The following is a 22,629-nucleotide window of genomic DNA, read 5'->3' on the forward strand; positions in this document are numbered from 1 at the left end:
AATACTGCCCACGGTCCCTCCAGCTTCCCCCGGGGCCTGATTTATGATAGACCACCACCTTAAGGTGCCTTTCCTGCCCCTCTGGGCCCTCCCCTTGCCCTTCTACCTTTGTTCTACTTCCACCTCTGATCCCAGCCCCAAGAAAAGACCACGGACAGTGAAGCTGTTGCTCACTACGGTGGTTGTTTACTGGGTCAGACTAGTTTCTTAGAGCCACGGCTTCTGAATCTCGAGGCGGGTCCTGTTTGAGCCTCAGAGGTAGGCAGTGCCCGGCACTGGCCACGGACACACAGCTGGCCGGAGGGGGTCAGGCAGCAAGTCATGGCAGCGGGGTCCAGGTCCAGTGGTAGTGACATTTGCTGGTGCACCTTCTGCGCCACGCGGAAGCCGGTCCCATCCGGGTTGCAGCCCTCCAGTTGTCGCTGGCCAGTCACCACCAGGCATCCGCTGTTCACCTGAACCAACAGCTCCTCGGGGGTGAAGCCATGGGCATACAGTTTCATCTGGAAGCCATCCTCCGTGTGGACATTGTCCCGCACAGCTGCCGCATCCTCCGTGAGCCGCTGCACCGGTAGAGTGGCCACCTGGTTCCGTTCAGTAAAGGCCACGCTGGGACATCGGGAGGCTGACTGGCTCCCGCTAGGGAGACTGCTACCGACCCGCTGCATCCGAGTGAGCAACTGCTGTTGGGCTCGAGGCTCAGAACTTAGCGGCCAGTCGGCTGGGGGGCGGGGCCTCGTGGCCCTGCGTGGCTACGCTCGCGCTGCACCGCGCAGCTCTGAGCAGGGCGCTCCCTTGGCTTCCAGAGAGGTTCGCTTCTGCTGAGTTTGGGGTCAGTTCTGCACGTCCTACCTCCACGGGTCAGGTTGGCAGCTGCTCCGTAGCCTCCTGCTGCTGCTTTTATCCCAGATCCTGTCCCCTTTTTTGGTCAGGGCTCTTCCCCACCTCCATCAGAGGGCCAAGCGGCCGGGGCTGTGACCCAACGAGATAAGCCAAAAGAGGTTGGCAGCGCTTGAGCCCAACCCTGCAGCGGTCACCAGCACGGAGTGAAGATGAGATTGAGCCGTGAGACTCTTGCTCTTCTCTGAATCAGGCCTTGGGGCAAGGAGGACTGCCCTCAAACAGAGCCATCAGTATGACCACGGGGTCGTTGGTTCTTGTAATATCCTACAGTTCTCTGACCACATACGAACCTGCAACACATGGGTACTAGGAGATGAACGCGTCTTCCTGGTTTCCTTCATTCATCCTACCCTCGGCCTATGGCGGCAGGATCAGAGCTGGGCTCTGGGACCACAAAGATGAAGACGTGGGCCCTGAATGGGAGGTGCCCACTGTGTGGGTGGATAGCAGGCCCCATACTCCCTCATCCCCACCTCAGGAGCCTTTTTCCTGACCCTGGCCATTACTCTGACGCTCAGTGCTTTTATAATAAACCTTTTTTTGTTGAAGTATAAGTTAACACAGAGAAAAGTGCACAAAGCACAACCATGTAACCACTTAACAGGTCAAGAAATAGAACTATTGCTATTTAATCACCCTAGCTGCAATTCTGTGTCCAGAAACGTGTGGGATAGGGGCAGAGTGAGAGGAGGAGGGAGGTGGGCATGAAACCACTACACTCCTGGGCCCAGGCCTGCATTTCCATCTTTATGGCTAGGGATGTGATTCCCCAAATAGAAGCCTGTTTTCTGGGGGTGCTTCTCCTTGTCCTCAAAAGGCAGCAATCTTGACTACCTCGGAATCCTTCTAAAAGGATTACAAGTGAGGAGGAGTCAATCTGGGGTGCTGGCTAGAGCCTCATTTGGCTGTCCGGGATCGAGGGACAGGACAGAAAAGTCTGGAACCTGGAGGCGACGAAAGTAACCGTGAAAGACTACAACTCCCATCATGCTCTGGGGCAGCGACGCCTGCGCATTGAATGCCGGTTGCCCATGCGGCCCTAGGGCTGGGAGCTCCGCGCTGCGCCGCGCTCCGCTGCGGGGGAGGCCATGGCGGAACCTTCCCAGGCCTCTGCCCCGGCCCCTGCCGCGCAGCCCCGTCCGCTTCAGTCCCCAGCCCCTGCCCCAACTCCGACTCCTACCCTCAGCCCAGCTTCGGCCCCGACTCCGGCTCCCACTCCGGCACCAGCCCCTGCCCCAGCTACAGCCCCAGCCGGGAGCACAGGGACTGGGGGGCCCGGGGTAGGAAGTGGGGGTACCGGGAGCGGGGGTGATCCGGCTCGACCTGGCCTGAGCCAGCAGCAGCGCGCCAGCCAAAGGAAAGCGCAAGTCCGGGGGCTGCCGCGCGCCAAGAAGCTAGAGAAGCTAGGGGTCTTCTCGGCTTGCAAGGTAGGGGCGGGGCCTGGGGCAATAGGGGGCGGGGCTTGGGGCATCCTAGGGCTTGGGTGGGAATGGGGGCAAAGCTGTGACTGGGGAGCGGCTACTCTTCCCCGGCTTACACGCTTATTGACTGATATTTCTGCTTCCAGGCCAATGAAACCTGCAAGTGTAATGGCTGGAAAAACCCCAAGCCCCCCACTGCACCCCGCATGGACCTGCAGCAGCCAGCGGCGAACCTGAGCGAGCTGTGCCGCAGCTGTGAACACCCTTTGGGTAAGGCAGGTAGTACCCTTGGAACTGGGGTTGGGAAGGTGGAGGTGCTGCGTCCTGCTTGGACAGGACCACACAGTTTCATCTCTGAAAGACAGAAGATGCCTCCTAAGGAGGAATTGGGCCGGGAGTGTGTATGCTCCAAGGCAGCAGAAAGGAAACCTGCCACCAAAAGAGACAAGAGGCCCCCCAGGGCTGACATAGGAGCAGTCAGTCTCATTGCCCAGTCACACTGGTCAGAGGGACTGAGGATGTGTCTTGGCTGGCAATAATGAGGAGGGGGAAGTCCTGTTGATTTTTTTCTGTCAGTTTTTCCCAACTACCACTTATTCTTACAGCTGACCATGTGTCCCACCTGGAGAACGTGTCAGAGGATGAGATTAACCGGCTGCTGGGGATGGTGGTGGATGTGGAGAATCTGTTCATGTCTGTTCACAAGGAGGAGGACACGGACACCAAGCAGGTCTATTTCTACCTCTTCAAGGTGAGCTTCCTTCAAATGAGAGTGTGAGTGGGCAAGACGGAGGCTGGGAAGGTCTGCGGCTCTGTGCTCCACTGATCTCTACCCCTCCCTCTTCCTGCAGCTCCTGCGGAAATGCATCCTGCAGATGACCCGGCCTGTGGTGGAGGGATCCCTGGGCAGCCCCCCATTTGAGAAGCCTAATATTGAGCAGGTGGGATGAGGAAGGTGGTAAGAGGATTGAGGGCATCTTGGAGGAGCGGGGAGCCTGTGTTATCTGCCACCCCTCTCCTGCCCTGAGAACAGGAGAGAGGTTTGGAGAAAGGAGGATGCTTTGTGCTAACCTCAGGGTGGGTATGGAGGTGGGAGGGGGTATAATCTCTCCTCGCAGCTCCAGAGCGAAAGCTCCAGAGAGCCCCCTGCCCTCAGGAAGCACCTTACTTTTGGATAAGAAGGCCATGCTAGCTGCTCACACCTCCTCCTGTTTTTTCCCTTCCCCTCCCCCGCAGGGCGTGTTAAACTTTGTGCAGTACAAATTTAGTCACCTGGCTCCCCGGGAGCGGCAGACAATGTTCGAGCTCTCAAAGATGTTCCTGCTCTGCCTTAACTACTGGAAGCTTGAGACACCTGCCCAATTTCGGCAGAGGTCTCAGGCCGAGGATGTGGCTACCTACAAGGTCAATTACACCAGGTAGGTCCAGCCAGGGATAGCATGGGGGGAGCCTTGTAGGCTCAGCCTGAGATTGGTTTCTGCTTTCCCTTACCACCTCCTGCTCTTGCAGATGGCTCTGCTACTGCCACGTGCCCCAGAGCTGCGATAGCCTCCCCCGGTATGAGACCACTCACGTCTTTGGGCGCAGCCTTCTCCGCTCCATCTTCACGGTTACCCGGAGACAGCTGCTAGAGAAGTTCCGAGTAGAGAAGGACAAGCTGGTGCCCGAGAAGAGGACCCTCATCCTCACCCACTTCCCCAAGTAAGGCTCGTTCTGGCCCATCAGGACCTTGCACCACGCTCACATCCTCCCTGTTGTCCCCTTTTTCCAGGGGGGCTTCCTGGATTGGTCCTTCTCCCTCCATGAACCTTCTGGGATCTGGACCTCTACCTGGGAGGCTTGCCCAAGGCCCAAGTGTAATTCACTAGCTCTTTGCCTGTTTGTATACTGGTGTGGGGATGACAGGTATACGGCCCAGGTGCTGGTGCTGCCCCTGCCCACCCACCTGGTAGACATGACTACCTGTTTCCCGTGGGGCATGGACACATCTCAGAATCCGTCTCACCACAGCATTCCAAGAAACCAGAGCTTACACTTGAAGAGAAACCAATTTCCACCCCTGTTCTAGTCCTTCCTGTTAAGATTTTTCTCTGTTTTGCCACACCGTCTTTTCATTTTAAACATGGTTCACAGGTATCCACAGATTTCCAAGTGGTGCAGTGGTAAAGAAACCACCTGCCAGTGCAGGAGATACAAGAGATGGGTTTCGATCCCTGGGTCAGGAAGATTCCCTGGAGGAGGGCATGGCAACCCACTGCAGTATTCCTGCCTGGAAAATTCCATGGACAGAGGAGCCTGGCAGGCTACAGTGTATGGGGTTGCACGGAGTCGGACTCGACGGAGCAACACACGCACACACAACGCACATACACACACACAACGCACATACACATACACAACGCACATACACACACACACCACATCACACACATACACACCACACCACACACACACACACACACCACACCACACCACACACACCATACCCACATACACCCCCCACACACACACCATACCACACCCACATACCCACCCCACACATACACACCCCACACCACACACACACACACACACTCACCCCACACATATATACCCCATATACACACCACACCACACACACACCCCACATGCACCACACCCACATACACACCCCATACCACATCACACACACATACACCACACCACATACACACACCCACCCCACACATACACACCCTACACACGCACCACACCACACACACCCCCACGCACACATACCACACCACACCACACACACACACACACACACCACACCACACACACACGCCACACCACACCACATACACACACACCCCCAAATACACACACACCCCACATACACACCCCACACACACACCCCACATACACCCCACATCCCCACCTATACACACACACCCCACACATATACACCCCACATACACCACACACCCACACAAACCCCACCCCCCACACATATACACCCCACATACACACTACACCACACACACCCCACCCCACACACACACACCCCCACACACCCACACCCCACACATATACACCACACACACACACACCCCACATACACCCCACACCCATACACACCCACCCCACACATACACACCCCCCATACACCCCACACACACCCCCCACAGCCTACTCCACACACACACACACACACACACTCTCTCTCTCTCTCTCTCTCTCTCTCTCTCTCTCTTTCTCTCTCTCTCTCTCTCTCTCTCCTGACTGATCCAGACCCTCCTGTGCTCCTCCAGCCACCAGGTGGGAGTAAGAGGTAGCAGGAGAGGGTAGAATCCCATTTTGACACTGAGGCCCAGGATGACTGGGTGCCCTGCCTGGTGCGCAGCACAGGATGGCATCATTTCAGACCTTGTCCCCCTGTACTCCTCACCATGGCATACTGGGCCTCTGGTCTCTTCTGAATCATCCTGTCCTCCTATCTTCAACAAGGGGCTCCCTGAGCACAGAGGCCATCTTTGTCTCCCAGGTCCCTGAGGGCAGCCTCCAGTCCCTGTGTCTGGCCCAGGCTGCTCCCTCGGTCGGAGGACAGAGTTGTGGGACAGATTGTACCCTCCCCACAGATTCCTGTCCATGCTGGAGGAGGAAATCTATGGGGCAAACTCTCCGATCTGGGAGTCGGGCTTCACCATGCCGCCCTCAGAGGGAACACAACTGGTGCCCCGGCCAGGTACGTGCTGCACGCAGCAGGCTGTCTGCTTGGCCTTCCTGGCTGAGCTCTGCGCCTCTGGGGGAGGAGGGGCTGTGACTGGTAGCAGGGGGGAAGTGCAGGAGGGCTTGACAGGAGTGGGAGAGCCAGGCTATCTTTGCAGGACACACCCTACCTTTGAGCTCCATCCCGATTGTTTTCATCTTTCACTCTCTCAGCTACGGTCAGTGCTGCGGTTGTTCCCAGCGCCCCCATCTTCAGCCCCACCATGGGTGGGAGCAGCAACAGCTCCTTGAGCCTGGATTCCGGAGGTGCTGAGCCCATGCCAGGTGGGTACTTGACCCCTGACCTCCACCCCTTGTCTCCCCCAACCCCCCCGGCCCGGCCTCTCTTGCTGTGCCTGGGAGACCTTGCCAACCCCCTCAGCAGGCGAGAAGAGGAAGCTCCCAGAGAACCTGACCCTGGAGGACGCCAAGCGGCTCCGTGTGATGGGTGACATCCCCATGGAGCTGGTTAACGAGGTCATGCTCACCATCACCGATCCCGCCGCCATGCTAGGGCCCGAGGTGGGCAGCCCAGCCTACCAATCCGTTGGGCAGGGGCTTACCCGCCGAGACCCTGGCTCACCACCCCCTGCTCTGGTGCCCAGACGAGCCTGCTATCGGCCAACGCCGCCCGGGACGAGACTGCTCGCCTGGAAGAGCGCCGAGGCATCATCGAATTCCACGTCATCGGCAACTCGCTCACACCCAAGGCCAACCGGCGGGTGTTGCTGTGGCTGGTGGGGCTACAGAACGTCTTTTCCCACCAGCTGCCACGAATGCCCAAGGAGTACATTGCCCGCCTTGTCTTCGACCCGTAGGTCCCTGGGAGAGCCTGACCCCAAGCCACCCCCCACTGCTCCCTAGGCCTCTTCCTCCATCCCTGGGGAATTCTTGCTCCTTAGTTCCCAGCACTGTGTGCAGCTCTGGCCTCTGGGGTGGTGGGTTCCTGGGGAACATTCGGGGGATGGGTAAGGCCTGTGACCTGAGCTCTCTCCCCTCAGGAAGCACAAGACTCTGGCCTTGATCAAGGATGGGCGGGTCATTGGTGGGATTTGCTTCCGCATGTTTCCCACCCAGGGCTTCACGGAGATTGTCTTCTGCGCTGTCACCTCCAATGAGCAGGTCAAGGTGAGTCTATGCTTGCCCCCAGTGTGGGTGGAGGTCAGGGAGCTCCCGGTCCCAGCTCCATCCCACCCCCTGCTTCTGAGTCTGGACCGGGTCAGAGCAGCACAATAGTGACACAATGGCCCTCAAGCCTTCTTTTAAGGGCCGGACACTTCCTCACATGCCCACAAGGTGGCAGTTGTAATTTGATAACTGAGTTAAGAAGACACCTGTCAACACAGGGTGCCCAAGAATCAGTAACACTTGTCTTCTGCTAGTTTTATTGAGATGTAACTGACGTGTAGGACTGTGTAAGTTTAGGGTGTGCAGCCTGATGCTTTGACTTATATATATCATGAAACAACCACAGTGAACATCTATCGTCTTATATAGGTACAAAGTGCAAGGAGCAGAGAAAAAATGCTTTTTTCTTTGTGACGAGAACTCTTCAGATTTATAGTAACGCTTTTAAATGGATCTGTGTTTCCTTCATCACAAGAACACGTACACGCTTTGGAAAGTTGATAATTTTCACAACAGTCCCGCTCTGGGTGGTCGTCCTGTCTTCTGTCCTGTCACAAGCTGACTAGTAGGGTCCCTGGTTTGTCTTATCTATTTTTTAAAATGGTGTGGCTACTTTATTTTTTATTTTTATTTTTTGGCTGCACTGTGAGGCTTGCCAGGTCTTAGTTCCCCAACTAGAATCAAACCCACACCCTCGGCAGTGAAAGCAAGGTATCCTAACCACTGGATCACCAGAGGATTCCATGATTCTCCCATTTTCCATAACCCAGATCTGCATGGTGCCTCTGGTCCTAACGTTTGTGGAAGATAGGGTGTCTCTTTGGGGTTCAGATGTCATGATGATGGCCTTTGTGATCCCCTCTCCTCTTTCCTCCAATTCTGAGGCCCAGGGACTGGGAACTAGGGGCCTGTGGACCACAGCTTCCTGGTTGGGTTTAGATCAGGCTCTCCCTGCCATGGCTGGTCACCTGACCTGGACATATTTCCTGACATAGCTGAGTTTCAGTTTTTTCTTCTGTAAGATGGAGGTAATGATAGCTGTTTCATGGGTTAACTTGAGGATTGCTCTGTAAAGAACCAAGCATCGCACCTGGCCTGGAGTAAGCGCTTAGAAACCCAGCGTCCTTCGCTTTTCTCCCCATAAGCTCCCCTTCCTCTGCCGGTTGCCTTTCCTCCTACCTGACTTGGATCCCCTGGCTGTCCCCACCCCCTTTCCAGTCGGCTCCCTCCTGTCCCTGCCCTCCTCTCCCCACCCTCCTGAGACCTTTCTAGTCTAGGCCTGCCTCCTCCCGTCTGATGAGCTCTGCCCCCTCCCCTGCAGGGCTATGGCACTCACCTGATGAACCACCTGAAGGAGTATCACATCAAGCACAACATTCTCTACTTCCTCACCTACGCTGACGAGTACGCCATCGGCTACTTCAAGAAGCAGGTGACCCTCACCTCACTCTGCCTGGGGTCAGGGGTCATTCTGTCTCGCCCCCGGTGTGGGTGGACTTCATGTCCCCTGTTCCATCCAGCACCTGTGGGGAAGTCCTTCATGCCTGTCTTTCTCCCTCCTGCTGCTGCCCCAGGGAAGAAGAGGCAGCTGGGAGAGCTGGGAAGTTCTCGGGGCGGGGCGCAGCGGGCGGGGGTGAGTCAGGAGGGGCCGCCGGCCTGGAAACGTTCCAGGGACAGATTCAAGCTGGAAGAGCCTTGCTGATGGGTTGGTGGTAACTCTCCGCTCCCTAGGGCTTCTCCAAGGACATCAAGGTGCCCAAGAGCCGCTACTTGGGCTACATCAAGGACTACGAGGGTGCGACACTGATGGAGTGTGAGCTGAACCCTCGAATCCCCTACACGGAACTGTCCCACATCATCAAGAAGCAGAAGGAGGTGCGTGTGCTCACGTGCATGTCTCCATGGGACTGTCCGTGAACATGCACCTGAGTAAACACGTCTGTGGGTGTAGAGTTGCACATATACCTGCTTGCGCACACGTGAAGTGGGGCTGGCCAGGGTCTTGGCTCTTGCACTGCCTCGAGGGGCAAGTGGGGGAGCCCTCCCTGCCTGTGGCCAGAGAGGCTGGTTGCTGGAGCCGGGTTGGCCTCTCAGACCCTTCCTTCCCTCAGATCATCAAGAAGCTGATTGAGCGCAAACAGGCCCAGATCCGAAAGGTCTACCCCGGGCTCAGCTGCTTCAAGGAGGGTGTGCGCCAGATCCCTGTGGAGAGCGTCCCTGGCATTCGTGAGCAGGGGGTCTTGGCACGGGAGAGGGCGTGCTGCTCGGGGTGTGGATAGGCATTCTTAGGGGTGTTCTCCCATTTTGCAGGAGAGACAGGCTGGAAGCCACTGGGGAAGGAAAAAGGGTGAGTGTTGTGTGGAGGGAGCGGACAGTGTGGGGCAAGGGCGGCAGAGGGCCCAGGAGCCTCAGACTCGGCCTCTCTCGCTCCAGGAAGGAGTTGAAGGACCCTGACCAGCTCTACACAACCCTCAAAAACCTGCTGGCCCAGATCAAGGTGGGGAGACCAGGCTTTCTTCTGGGGGCCCCTGTGCCAAAGGCTGTGGCTTTCTGACCAAGGGTGAGGGGGTGGCAGTCCCGAGTCGGGCAGGGGCACAGTGGATCTGGCCCCAGCCTGACTGTCCTCTGCAGTCCCACCCCAGTGCCTGGCCTTTCATGGAGCCCGTGAAGAAGTCGGAGGCCCCAGACTACTATGAGGTCATCCGCTTCCCCATCGGTGAGGACCCTTCCTTCCAACCCCTTCCTCCCACGCCTGCCCCAGCTCCGGCCCTCCATGGCCAGGCAGCCTCTCAAAGGCGTGCCCTTCTCTCTTGCTGCCCAGACCTGAAGACCATGACAGAGAGACTGCGCAGCCGCTACTATGTGACCCGGAAGCTCTTTGTGGCCGACCTGCAGCGGGTCATCGCCAACTGCCGCGAGTACAACCCCCCGGACAGCGAGTACTGCCGGTGCGCCAGCGCCCTGGAGAAGTTCTTCTACTTCAAGCTCAAGGAGGGTGGGCTCATTGACAAGTAGTCCAGCCTTGGACCTCGGCCTCAACGTGGAATGTCTCCCCCTTCGGTTCTGATCTCATCCCTGGGGTGCCCCTGTGCCCAGGTCCCCCTCTGTCTGAGACACTCCAGCCTGGGGCCCTCCAGCCCCTGATCCTGCAGCCCTTTCTGGGCCCTGAGGCATCCCCAAGGCTGCAGCTCTGTCCCACCCTTCATCATGTCTGAGCTTGGGAATGGGTCTCCCTGGTCTGGGAGCCTCTAAGCATGGCTGGTGGCCAGAGGATAAACGCTGCCCCGCCCTGGTGGCCCCCCTTCCCCGTCCTGATCTGATCCCCCGTCCCCACACACACTCACACACTCCCCACAAGCGATACAGCTTTGGAGTCCTGGGCCTTGCTCAGATCACTGGTTCCTCAAGGGCAGGATCCCCAATTTTAGCTTGAGTGAGGGGGCATCAGGGCTTGGGAGCTCAAGCTGGACTGAAGCGGCCATGCCTCATCCTGCACTGTTCTGTTTGTCCCCTAGGGGTAGGGGGCATGGGGACCATTCATTTCCTGGCATTAATCCCTCCGAGGGAACAATAAAGTTTTGGTTTTGTTTTGTCTTATGTGATGGTTTCCTCAGTAAGATCCCCTGCTGACCCTGTTCCGCCAATATCCCCTGCAAGCTGGGGCTGGCCTTCCCAGCAAGCCTCAGGCCTGTCCCGTTCCTGTCCCGCACCCCCAGTGGCGATGGGACCCGCCAGGCTGCGCCCCCCCACTTCTCCCTGCTGGCTGCTCCTGGGGGAGGGGCTGAGCAGGACCCAGGCTGCTGTCCCATGCGGTCAGCAGCATTTCTCTTCCCCTCACTGCCCACCCTCACCCCGCACCACCCCCTAACCACCCCCAGAAGCACAGGATTTATTTTTCTGAAGGGCGTGGCAGGGAGATTCCTAGGTTGATCTCTGCTAGGCTGGCTCCTCCCCTCAGTTTCAGTTTCCATTTCCTTCTCTGCAGAGCCCAGCAGCATTTGGGCTGAGCCGACAAGGCTGCAGCCGAGACAGACCCTGTCAGCATAGCTGGGGCTGGCGTGGGCTGGCGTGGTCTGCTCCTACCCAGCTCAGGTTCCCGGTAGGTCCCAATGTTGCCCTGCCCCCTTCTCCCTCAAGCGGGAAGAAGTTCCCACCCCCACCCGCCCCCACCTCCCCCTCACCTCCCCGCACAAGGAGTTCCCCAAACCAGCTGGAGCTGGCCAGGAAGGGGGAGTGGCTCTGACAGGGGCTGGGCCTGGGAGGGAGCCAGGAAGATCTTTGGGTCTGAGCTCCCTGCCATTTCCAGAATGGAGCTGCGACCCTACCAGTGGGAGGTGATCATGCCCGCCCTGGAGGGGAAGAATATCATCATATGGCTGCCCACGGGCTCTGGGAAGACCAGGGCAGCTGCTTATGTGGCCAAGAGGCATTTAGAGACCGTGGACGGGGCCAAGGTGGTTGTATTGGTCAACAGGGTGAGTGTCCTGCCCTCCCCACACTGTGGTTTCTCAATTCCTCAGGTAACCTCTCAGGAGCCTCCAGAACTCCAAAGTGGCTGTGACTATCTCAGTTTCCCTGTCTCTTCACCCATTCCAGAAGCCAGCTATGTGCCGAGGGGTTCACCTGGCTCCACCCCCATCCCCCAGACCCTCATCTAGCTTCCTCTCCCATCTCATTCTCCACGCCTAGGTGCACCTGGTGACCCAGCATTGTGAGGAGTTCAGCCGCATGCTGGAAAGACGCTGGACCATCACAACCCTGAGCGGGGACATGGGGCCACGAGCTGGCTTTGGCCATGTGGCCCGGAGGCACGACCTGCTCATCTGCACGGCTGAGCTGCTGCAGAAGGCACTGGTCAGCCCGGAAGAGGAGGAGCATGTGGAGCTCAATGGTGAGGGCTGTGGGCAGGGGGAGAGGGTGCGCCCAAGGCACCCTGCCTCGGGGACCCCAGGGCTCCTATTGTAGTAAAGGAACACTTTATAGAATGAGGAATTCCCCATTCACCAAACTCCAGCATACACCCCAGTGGAAACAGATCTAGCTAGAGTGCAGGATCTCGGGCAGGTCCCTTGCCCCAGCTGAGCCTTAGTTTACTAATCTGTAAGATGGAGGTAAATTGTCCCTACCTGGCCCGTTCTCTGGGGCCCAGGTGCAGGCTGTGAAGGGAGGGAGGGATTCTCAGATGAGCTGTGAGGACTGCGTGAAACAAAGCTTATGGGAAGAAGGGCTGTGCAAACTCAGGTCATAACCTTCCCTTGTGCGCCCCCAGCGTTCTCGCTGCTGGTGGTGGATGAGTGTCACCACACCCACAAAGACACCGTCTACAATATCATCCTGAGCCGATACCTGGAGCTTAAACTCCAGAGGACCCGGCCGCTGCCACAGGTGCTGGGCCTCACCGCCTCCCCAGGCACTGGCGGTGCCTCCACGCTCGAGGGGGCCATTGACCACGTCCTGCAGGTCAGCTTGGCCCCTGTGACCCATCCACCCTGCCCTAAACCATGCCCATCAGCTCTCCCCAGGCTGGCCCTGGCCGGGAGGGTTGGGGCCCCTTCCCCACCTAAGTGCTAGCCTCGCGCTTAGAATAATCTCCCAAGTCCACTCTGGCTTATAAAGTCCCTCATGATCGAACCCTTGCCTACCTGCCACCTTCATTTCCTGCACCTTCTTCTCCCTGCCGCCCCCGCCCAACTCCCGCTATTCTGACCTTATTTCTGTATCGCGAGCGTGTCAGGCCTGTCCTCATCTCAGGACCTTTGGCATCTGCCACTTCGTCTGCCCTGAGTGTCTTTATCCTGGATTTCACCTGTCGGTTCTTTTCATCGTTCAGGGAACAGCTTAAATGTCACCTCTTCAGAGTTTTCCCTGATCATCACTGCACTGTTCCATACCAATTCGATTTTTTTCAGAGCTAGTTAACATGACTTGAAATACTCTCATTCTGTTACTCTTTACTCGTTTATCATCTGTCTCCCCAACTCCAGTGTAAGATGCTCTATATTCCCAGGAACTAGAACAGCACTGGGCGTACAGCAGGGGCAATAGCTATTTGTTTTTGTTGTTGTTTTGTTTTTAAATTGTACTTATTTTTTTTTGGCTGCATTGGGTCTTCCTTGCTGTGCACAGGCTTCCTCCTGATGCAGAGTGGGGGCAACTCTTAGTGTGGTATTCTGACTTCTCATTGCAGTGGCTTCTCTTTTTGCAGGGCACAGGCTCTAGGTTCGTGGGTTCAGTAGTTGTGGCTCTTGGGCTCTAGAGCGCAGGCTGAGTAGTTGTGGTGCAAGGGTTCAGTTGCCCTGAGACATGTGGAATCTTCCCGGACCAGGGATGGAACCCAAGTACGTTGCATTGGCTAGTGGGTTCTTAATCACTGGACCACCACGGCAGTCCACAAGATACTGGTTGAGTACATGAATCCCCATTCCTGATGGCCCTGCCTCAGCCCACCCTGCCCCAAAGCTCTGCCCATTGTCCCCACAACCCCCCCCCCATTCCAATGAACCCCTCTCTGTTGCCCCAGCTCTGTGCCAACCTGGACACATGGCGCATCATGTCACCCAAGGACCATTGCCCCCAGCTGCAGGAGCACAGCCACCAGCCCTGCAAACAGTATGACCTCTGCCACAGGCGCACCCAGGTACGTGGAGGGAAGGCCGGGGCCAGGGGTGGGGTCTGGTGTTAAGTTAGGGCACCTGGGGTTGAGCTCTGACTCCAGCCTCACCAGCTATGTGGTTCCAGGTTATTTGCTTTTGTCTCAACCTCCATTTCTCCTTTCCATGAAATGGGGCAGATGCAGCCCATGTCTTCAGCCTGCTGTTTGTTTAGACTCAGATGCCACCGTGGGGGAATCTCTCAAAACCCTGGGAACAGTCTACAAACTGTAAAGCCGGTGGGCACTTTGTCCTGAGGCTGTCCCAAGCTTGCTCATGCAGTGCAGACACTGTCTGGTGTCTGCTCTGATGGGGCTGGACAGGACTAGACAGACATCACTGTGCTCAAGCCAGAGCTCAGGGGTGCAGACAGAGCAGGAGCGGGCTGCAGGACCCTGACTCCTGCCTCCAACCAGGACTCCTCCACACCCCAGCCGGCCTCCCTCTGGGGCTGGCTCCTCTCCAGCTCTGATATGCGGGCAGTAGCAACGCAGCTTCACCCAGAGATCAGCTTCCCCACTAGGTGCCCATTCCCTCTATGTGTTTGGAAATCCCCTCACACCCTCACTCTTCTCGCCCAGGACCCCTTTGGGGACATGCTGAAGAAGCTCATGGACCAAATCCACGACCACTTGGAGATGCCCAAGTTGAGACGGGACTTCGGGACGCAGACCTATGAGCAGCAAGTGGTGGAACTGAGCCAGGATGGTGAGGGGGGCGCCCTAGGGGAGGGCTGGGAGGTGGGGCGATCCGGGGTGGGGCCAGCCTGGGCGGAGCCTTTCGGGTGCGGAGCCTAGGTGGACGTTGACCCTGGAGGGGCGTGGCCACTCAGATCCTACGAACCCAACCCTCCTGCAGCGGCTGAGGCGGGGCTCCTGGAGCAGCGGGTGTACGCGCTTCATCTGCGTCGGTACAACGACGCGCTGCTGATCCACGACACGGTCCGCGCGGTGGATGCCCTCGACACGCTGCGGGATTTCTACAACAGGGAGCGCACCACTAAGACCCAGATCCTGCATGCCGAGCGCTGGCTGCTGGCGCTGTTTGATGGTGAGGCTCGCAGCTGAACTAGAGGTCAGAGGCCAGTCAGGGCACAGGTCCCACCATGGGTGGGAGAAGTGCTAATGAGGGTGAAAGTGAAAGTGAAGTCGCTCAGTCGTGTCCGACTCTTTGCGACCCCATGGACTGCAGCCTATCAGGCTCCTCCACCCATGGGATTTTCCAGGCAAGAGTGCTGGAGTGGATTGCCATTTCCTTCTCCAGGGGATCTTCCCAACCCAGGAATCGAACCCGGGTCTCCCGCAGTACAGGCAGACACTTTACCGTCTGAGCCACCAGGGAAGCTAATGAGGGTACCGGGGCCCTAATTTTCTAACCCAAAGTCAAGGTCGAGGTTATGATAAAAGGTAACATGCCCTCGTTTGTGAAGGTTTGAGTGGGTGTAAAAACTAATTCATGTTTATGACAAATATTTTTTTAAAAAACCATTTAATTGGGAATGGTCCTTGAAAGTTTGGGATGTGTGTTACCTTTAAACTGGGAAAGTGAGGTGGTCAGAGGGCAAAATGTAAGGCTAGACGAGGCCTCAGCACAGGCTGGAAGGCAAGGATCCTTCTGAAAAGACCTGAGGTTGAGTCAATCCCAGGGAGCAAAGATTAGCATGAAAAGATCCAGGGGCATCTGGGTAGCTGGGCTGAAGAGGGGTGCTAGATGAGGTATGTGAACAAAGGATTCTGCACTGTAAGCCCCTGATGTAAGGCTGGCCGCCCTCAAGCCTGGGCAGGCAGAGAGAAGCCAGGGTGACAAGGAAAGAACTGAGCTGGAGGCCAGCCCCGGTTCTGCTGAGACTCCAGATTGGTTACTGAGCGTGGTCACTCCATAGTGTCGTGTCTAACTCTTTGCGACACCATGGACTGTAGCCCGCCAGGCTCCTTTGTCCATGAGATTCTCCAGGCAAGAATACTGGAGTAGGTTGCCATTCCCTTCTTCAGGGGATCTTCCTGACCCATGGATCGAACCTGGGTCGCCTGCATTGCAGGCAGATTCTTTACTGTCTGAGCCATCAGGGCAGCCACCAGGGCAGGCAGAGGGTATCCTTAAATGTGCTTTTGGTGCTGTTCAGGGGAATTAGGCAGGAGCATATATCCTCAGGGCTTCCCTAGTGGCTCAGACAGTAAAGCGTCTGTCTGCAGTGCAGGAGACCCAGGTTCAATCCCTGGGTTGGGAAGGTCCCCTGGAGAAGGAAATGGCAGCCCACTCTAGTATTCTTGGCTGGAAAATCCCATGGACCGCGGAGCCTGGTAGGTTACCGTCCAAGGGGTCGCAAAGAGTGGGACACGACTGAGTGACTTCACTTTCACTTTTTCATATATCCTCAGGCACCCCTCCCCACCCGACCCCATACTCCTGTAATGTTATCCCTATGAATCCCCCACCCTAGCCATGCCTTGCCCACCTCCAGGCCTCCGTTTTGGGCTTTTCTGGCAGACCACAAGGATGTGCTGGCCTGCCTGGCAACTAGCGGCCCGGAGAACCCGAAACTGGAGGCACTGGAAGCGATCCTGCAGAAGCAGTTCCGGAGCCCTGACAGCCCCCGGGGCATCATTTTCACTCGAACCCGCCAGAGTGCTCACTCCCTCCTGCTGTGGCTCCAGCAGCAGCCAGGCCTACAGACAGTGGACATCCGGCCCCAGGTGTTGATTGGGGCTGGGAACAACAGCCAGAAGACTCAGATGATCCAGATGACACAGGTGTGGGCTCTTGGGGGAGGAGCTGAGGGCGGGGGAGTTCCCTAGAGGAGAAAAGAAGGGGACAGAGTCTTCACAGAGCAATGGGGGATTGATTATCTCTAGGGGGAGGGCAGAGAGCTGGGGCAGAGACAGAGACCCTGAGTTCCCTAGTGCTGAAGGTTCCCCAAGTCTGGAGGTCTCTGGGGGAAGAGATGCAGAGACTTGGGGAATCTATGGGGACAGGCGAGTGATGTCCTCAGAACAGAGAGTCAGGGGCCTGGGATCCCTTGCATGGAAAGAATAGGTCCTGAGAGCTCCTAGAGTAGAGGGGCAGGGACCTTTGGGGACTCCTGAGGGAGATGGTCCATCCTAAAGGAAATCAGTCCTGAATATTCATTGGAAGGACTGATGCTGAAGCTGAAACTCCAGTACTGTGGCCACCTATTGTGAAGAACTGACTCATTTGCAAAGACCCTGATGCTGGGAAAGACTGCAGGTGGGAGAAGGTGGGAGACAATAGAGGACGAGAGGGTTGGATGGCATCACCGACTCAATGGACATGAGTTTGAGCAAGCTCTGGGAGTTGGTGATGGACAGGGAGGCCTGGCGTGTTGCAGTCCATGGGGTCGCAAAGAGTTGGACACAACTGAGCGACTGAACTGAAGGGAGACAGAGTTTAGATGGTTACCTGAGAAGATGAACAAGATCCTGGGGGGTACTTGAAGATCGAAGTGGGAATTCAAAGTTCCTCAGGAAAGGGACCAAAGTTGTGAGTAAAAGGGCCAAACCAGGAGAGGCTGAGCTAGCAGGATGGTTGGACTGAACCTACATCATTTACCATCTTCTTTCTCTTTCCCCACCCCACCATCCCAGCGGGACCAGCAAGAAGTAATCCAGAAGTTCCGGACTGGTACCCTGAACCTCCTGGTGGCCACGAGTGTGGCAGAGGAGGGGCTGGACATCCCCCAGTGCAATGTGGTGGTGCGCTATGGGCTCCTGACCAATGAGATCTCCATGGTCCAGGTGCTCAAAGCAGCCCTCCCCCAACCAGCCCTCAAAGGATGCTGTGTGTGGGACCCCAGCCCCACTTAGGTCCCTCTGTTTTCTCTTTCCCCAGGCAAGGGGCCGGGCCCGTGCCAGCCAAAGCGTATACTCGTTTGTGGCAGCCCAAGGCAGTCGGGAGCTGCAGCGGGAGCTGACGAATGAGGCGCTGGAGACGCTGATGGAGCGGGCAGTGGCTGCTGTGCAGGCGATGGATCAGGCCGAGTACCAGGCCAAGGTTTGTGGGCAGCCTGAGTATCCTGAGGGGAAAGAGGCTGAGGGTGCCTTTGCCTGGAAGGTCTCTGACCACTCACACATACACTCCCTGGGTCCCCCTTCCTCTGGGGGCTAACCTGGCCCACCTGGGAAAGGTAGAGGCTGGTGGCTGGGGGTAGGGCTGCCAGGAAAGGCAGTGGCTGTTCTCCAAAATGCCTTGGAGGCAGGCCTTATTCAGGGCTTATGAATTTACCCTTATTACCAAATACTCTGTCTATCTGTGAGAACCGCCTTACAGCCCTTCTGGAACCAGTGTAGTGGAGCGTGGGAGTGTAGTTGCCCAGTTGTGTCCGAGTCTTGTGACCCCATCAACTGTAGTCCGCCAGACTTCTCTGTGCATGATGTTCTCCAGGCAAGAACACTGGAGTGGGTAGCCTTTCCCTTCTCCAGGGGATCTTCCTGACTCAGGGATTGAACCCAGGTCTCCTACATTACAGGCAGATTCTTTATCGTCTGAGTCACCAGGGGACTCCCTTCTGGAACCAGAAAGGGGGAAACAAATAGACACATCCACAAAATAAGCCCAGAACCAGGACTGAAATGAGTTCCCCTGAGGTAGGATCACCAATATCCAGGCTTGTTCAGGATGGTCCCTGTTTACTTCTGTTCAGTTCACTTCAGTCTCTCAGTCGTGTCCGACTTTTTGCGACCCCATGAATCGCAGCACGCCAGGCCTCCCTGTCCATCATCAACTCCGGGAGTTCACTCAGACTCACGTCCATCGAGTCAGTGATGCCATCCAGCCATCTCATCCTCTGTCGTCCCCTTCTCCTCCTGCCCCCAATCCCTCCCAGCATCAGAGTCTTTTCCAATAAGTCAACTCTTCGCATCATTCCTTCCAAAGAAATCCCAGGGCTGATCTCCTTCAGAATGGACTGGTTGGATCTCCTTGCAGTTATTCATGAGGCCTCATGTTAGATTCCCTGGTAGCTCAGCTAGTAAAGAATCACCTGCAATACAGGAGACTCTGGTTCAATTCCTGGGTTGGGAAGATCCCCTGGAGGAGGGCATGGCAACCCACTCCAGTATTCTTGCCTGGAGAATACCCATGGACAGAGGACCCTGGTGGGCTACAGTCCATAAGGTCACAAAGAGTCGGACACAACTGAGCGATTAAGCACATGTTAGATTAAGTGAAGCCACTTTGCAGAAAATCCTCCAAAGTAGGGGTAAATATTCAGCAAGAAAGCTTGCTTCCCTCCCATAGTTGTCCCCACCCCCATATTTTTTGCCACAGAGCTGCTTCTAACAGCTCCAGGAATGGTTGAAGAAGTCCCTTCTGGCTGCTCATGATCTGAGGTCTTTGGGAACCCTTTGCCCCCCGAAAGCATTCCTGGGGTCAGGTCTCTCCGGTCTCAGCCATGCCCAGTGTCCACTCCCATCTCAGATCCGGGATCTGCAGCGGGCAGCATTGGTCAAACGGGCAGTCCAGGCAGCCCAGCGAGAGAGTCGGCAGCGCAAGTTCCTGGCGGAGCAGGTGCAGCTCCTCTGCATCAACTGCATGGTGTCCGTGGGCTACGGGAGTGACCTACGGAAGGTGGAGGGTACCCACCACGTCAATGTGAACCCCAACTTCTCGTGAGAACTGTGGAAGGGGATGTCGGGATGGGAAGAGGGGAAAGAGGAAGGGGCATAATGGGGGATGAAGAATCCCTCCCATCCAGACAGTGCTTTGAGAGTTTGGGAGGCTAAAGAGCATTTGAACAACTACCAAGTACGCATTTTCACAATAGTCTGATTAGACAGGTCTTATTACCCCATTTTACAGGTGAGGAAACAGAGGCCCAGAGAAGCTAAGTGACTTGCCCGAGTCCCTACAGCCACTGTGTAGTCGAGCAAGAGCTGGAATTCAGGATGCCAAATGCTGAGAGGCCACAAACTGGCCCCTTGGTCCTACCTACTTTGAAGACATGCTAATGCTATGCTATGCTAAGTCGCTTCAGTCATGTCTGACTCTGTGTGACCCCATGGACTGCAGCCTACCAGGCTTCTCCGTCCATGGCATCCTCCAGGCAAGAACACTGGAGTGGGTTGCCATTTCCTTCTCCAACTTTGAAGACATGAAGGGGGCTAATTGTCCCCAAGTCATCCCCTTGTCTTCTACCTTAGAGGGTGACCTTCCCCTATCCTCCATCCATTCATTATTTATTAGGCACCTGCTGTGTGCCAGGCCACAGATGTTCACAGTTTCTTGAGGAGGTAGCATTTCTACTACATCTTATCTTGAAAAAGGCACTGGGTTGGAATATGTGTGGAGGTTAGGGGGATGCAATGGGAGTAATTGTGATTAACATGAGTGGAAGAGGTGGTGAAGGAAGAGATTCTGGAGGAACACAGACTAGCCCGTGGAGGACCTTGAAGGTTGGACCTGAAAGTTTAGCCTTTGTCCTGTAGGCAGTGAGGAGTCTGGGAGGGATTTTTGAGCAAGGGCATGTCAGGGTCAGATGTACATTTTTAGAGGATCACTCTGATGGTGGGTGGCAGGATGACATGGGGTTGAGAAGAAGGATGGAATGGGATGGCAGGATGGGGCAGGGAGAGCTGTTGGGAGACTGTTAAAATCATCCAGGTGCTGAGGCCTGAACTTGGGCAGAAGAGGATGCCAGGGAGGCAGCATAGGCAGAGCATAAGGAAGATGGGGTTTCCCAGCCCTGGGAAGTCTCTATGCCTCTTGACAGGCAGAAAGGCCCAAGGCCCGGGAGGAGGCTCTGCAGGCAGGAGGGCATGAGACCTGGGGTTGGGGTGGGAAGTGGGGTCTGTGAGGGCTGTGGCCACCCCCATTCCTTTCCAGGATCTACTACAACATCTCAAAGCAGCCTGTGGAGATCAACAGAAGCTTCAAGGACTGGAGGCCCGGGGGTGCCATTAGCTGCCGGAACTGCGGGGAGGTAAGTGCTGGGGCCGTGGCCCTTCGCTCTAGTCTTGAGAAGTCCTCAGGCTGAGAGAGGGGGCCCAGTCTCTGCTATCAGGTGCCCTCACTGGGAGGGAGGAGACCACCCTGCCCCAGGACCTCCCAATCTGGGGAGCTCCCCCACTATGGTAGGGAGACCACAGTGTCTCAGGCTGAGGTGGGAGACAGGCCCAGCATGCATGGACCCCGGCTGGAGAAAAGAAGCTGAGGACAGAGACTCAGACCTGGCCATCTCTCTCCTCTCCCCACAGGCCTGGGGTCTGCAGATGATCTACAAGTCAGTGAAGCTGCCAGTGCTCAAAGTTGGGAGTATGCTGCTGGAGACACCGCAAGGGCGAGTCCGGGCCAAGAAGTGGTCCCGCGTGCCCTTCACTGTGCCTGACTTTGACTATGTGCAATATGCTGAGGGCCTGGCGGGCCTCTCTCTGGACTGACTGCCTTGTCCTGCAATGCCCAGCAAAACCTGCAGGGGGCAGAAGAATCCACAACAGCCACCATCTCCTGGGCAAAGCCTGGGTCCAGCCCCTCCCATAGGAGTCACCAATTCCTGACTACTGGCTGACCAACCAGCCACAGAGGAACCCCGGGCTCCCAGGCTGGCTCGACTCCTACACTGAGGAAGCAGCCGGAGAGCCACAGTTCATCCCAGATCCCCTCACATGTACATACACACGTTCATATACACTGGATGGAACTGGGGTGAGGGGTGTGGGGCAGACCTGAGGCAGGAGAATGGCCACCCTGACTGGCATCATCACGGTTTCCCTTCAACATTCCTTCCCTGCCAAGGCCACTTCTATTTTTTGAGATTCTCCATAAATTAAAAATAAAGAAGTGGAAAACGGGTGTAGAAAATGTGTGGTATTTGAAAAACAGATGTGTGAGGTATAATTGATATTGCTGTACATATTTGTAGTGTATGATTTGATAAGTTTAACATATGTACACTCTTCCACAATCAAGATAATGAACATCACAGTCACCCACAAAACTTCCTTGTTCCCGTTGTAATCTTCTCTTCCCCTTCCTTGTCCACTGATCTGCTTTGTGCTATATTTCTAATGTTAAAAGCTTTTTTTTTTAACACCCCTCTTTATGGCTCTCATGTAACCTTTATTTGGACAGAGCATCAAAAGTCTAAATTTGAGAGCCATCAAGAATGTGAGGCTTTCTCACCTCTTCCACCCCATAATAGGCTCAAACCCCAGTGACCCCTCTCCATCCTCTCCTGACCCCTAGGTCATCTCCCTGGGCTGGGGTCAGGCTGAGATCCAGGATTTTGACGGGTAGGGCTCAGGCAGGCATGGGGTGGGTGGGAGAAGTTGTAAAGGCCTAAATTTTCTGTTCTCATTTTAACAAGAAAGAAAGAGAAAGGCAAAGATCTAGGTTGATTCTTCAGGGAAAGGGCTATTTCTGTAGTAAGAGGCCCAGCAGGCAGGAGTCACCTTCAAGAGGAAGGGAGGGGGTTAGGGCAGAGATTTGAGAGCAGGATGGCAGTCCGTCCTGCCATCCCACCTCCTTCTCTCCTGCTGCACCCCTGCTCCTGCCTAAGGATAGATGGGAAATAATGCACACTCCCTTCTTCAGCATCTTTCTTCAGTCTGCCTCTTGTCTGATTGAGGGCTGACATTCCAGTACCAGTCTTTTTGGCCTCCACTCCCCCAGAGGGTGTACCCTTCTTTCCTAGGGCCTCTCCTCCTGCTAATCTCCAGCGTTCCTTGGCCCTGGTTCCAGGAGTCACCCTTCTCTCTCCTGTCCCATCTGTGCCTCCCAGGACTGCTGCTTCTGCCCCTCTGCTCCCCACTTCACCTTCAGTCATGATCTCCCCTGTCAGCAACGTG

At 56.1% G+C, this 22,629-nt stretch overlaps 3 protein-coding genes across 6 annotated transcripts; 2 read left to right on the top strand and 1 right to left on the bottom strand.

The window, feature by feature from the left end:
* Positions 1-194: 194 nt before the first annotated feature.
* Positions 195-668, bottom strand: HSPB9 (heat shock protein family B (small) member 9). The gene has a single exon (XM_055579611.1). It carries the CDS (start codon positions 666-668, stop codon positions 195-197), a length of 474 nt encoding a protein of 157 aa, XP_055435586.1.
* Positions 669-1,922: 1,254 nt separating this feature from the next.
* Positions 1,923-10,776, top strand: KAT2A (lysine acetyltransferase 2A). Of its 2 annotated transcripts, none has more exons than XM_055575863.1 (18): positions 1,923-2,330; positions 2,471-2,594; positions 2,930-3,075; positions 3,176-3,265; positions 3,561-3,742; positions 3,834-4,025; positions 5,924-6,030; positions 6,228-6,338; positions 6,436-6,575; positions 6,659-6,867; positions 7,055-7,181; positions 8,503-8,613; positions 8,913-9,056; positions 9,293-9,407; positions 9,492-9,528; positions 9,615-9,678; positions 9,813-9,897; positions 10,003-10,776. In XM_055575863.1, the coding sequence occupies exons 1-18, from the start codon at positions 1,992-1,994 to the stop codon at positions 10,194-10,196; spliced, it is 2,517 nt and encodes an 838-aa protein (XP_055431838.1). In that variant the 5' UTR covers positions 1,923-1,991; the 3' UTR covers positions 10,197-10,776. The 2 variants fall into 2 exon arrangements, with proteins under 2 accessions (XP_055431838.1, XP_055431840.1); XM_055575865.1 differs by having other exon boundaries at positions 6,439-6,575.
* Positions 10,777-11,141: 365 nt separating this feature from the next.
* DHX58 (DExH-box helicase 58) lies at positions 11,142-21,643 on the top strand. 3 transcript variants are annotated; one of them, XM_055575866.1, is made up of 13 exons: positions 11,145-11,280; positions 11,488-11,656; positions 11,871-12,072; positions 12,451-12,641; positions 13,702-13,818; positions 14,413-14,539; positions 14,690-14,881; positions 16,319-16,581; positions 17,434-17,583; positions 17,678-17,839; positions 19,265-19,455; positions 20,669-20,765; positions 21,040-21,643. In XM_055575866.1, the coding sequence occupies exons 2-13, from the start codon at positions 11,489-11,491 to the stop codon at positions 21,220-21,222; spliced, it is 2,043 nt and encodes a 680-aa protein (XP_055431841.1). In that variant the 5' UTR covers positions 11,145-11,280; position 11,488; the 3' UTR covers positions 21,223-21,643. The 3 variants fall into 3 exon arrangements, with proteins under 3 accessions (XP_055431843.1, XP_055431841.1, XP_055431842.1); XM_055575868.1 differs by lacking the exon at positions 19,265-19,455 and having other exon boundaries at positions 11,142-11,280; positions 21,040-21,177; XM_055575867.1 differs by lacking the exon at positions 11,145-11,280 and having other exon boundaries at positions 11,397-11,656.
* Positions 21,644-22,629: the final 986 nt, after the last annotated feature.

The sequence above is a fragment of the Bubalus kerabau genome, chromosome 4 (assembly GCF_029407905.1).
Source record: "Bubalus kerabau isolate K-KA32 ecotype Philippines breed swamp buffalo chromosome 4, PCC_UOA_SB_1v2, whole genome shotgun sequence".
In the NCBI taxonomy this organism is placed as follows: Eukaryota; Metazoa; Chordata; class Mammalia; order Artiodactyla; family Bovidae; genus Bubalus; species Bubalus kerabau.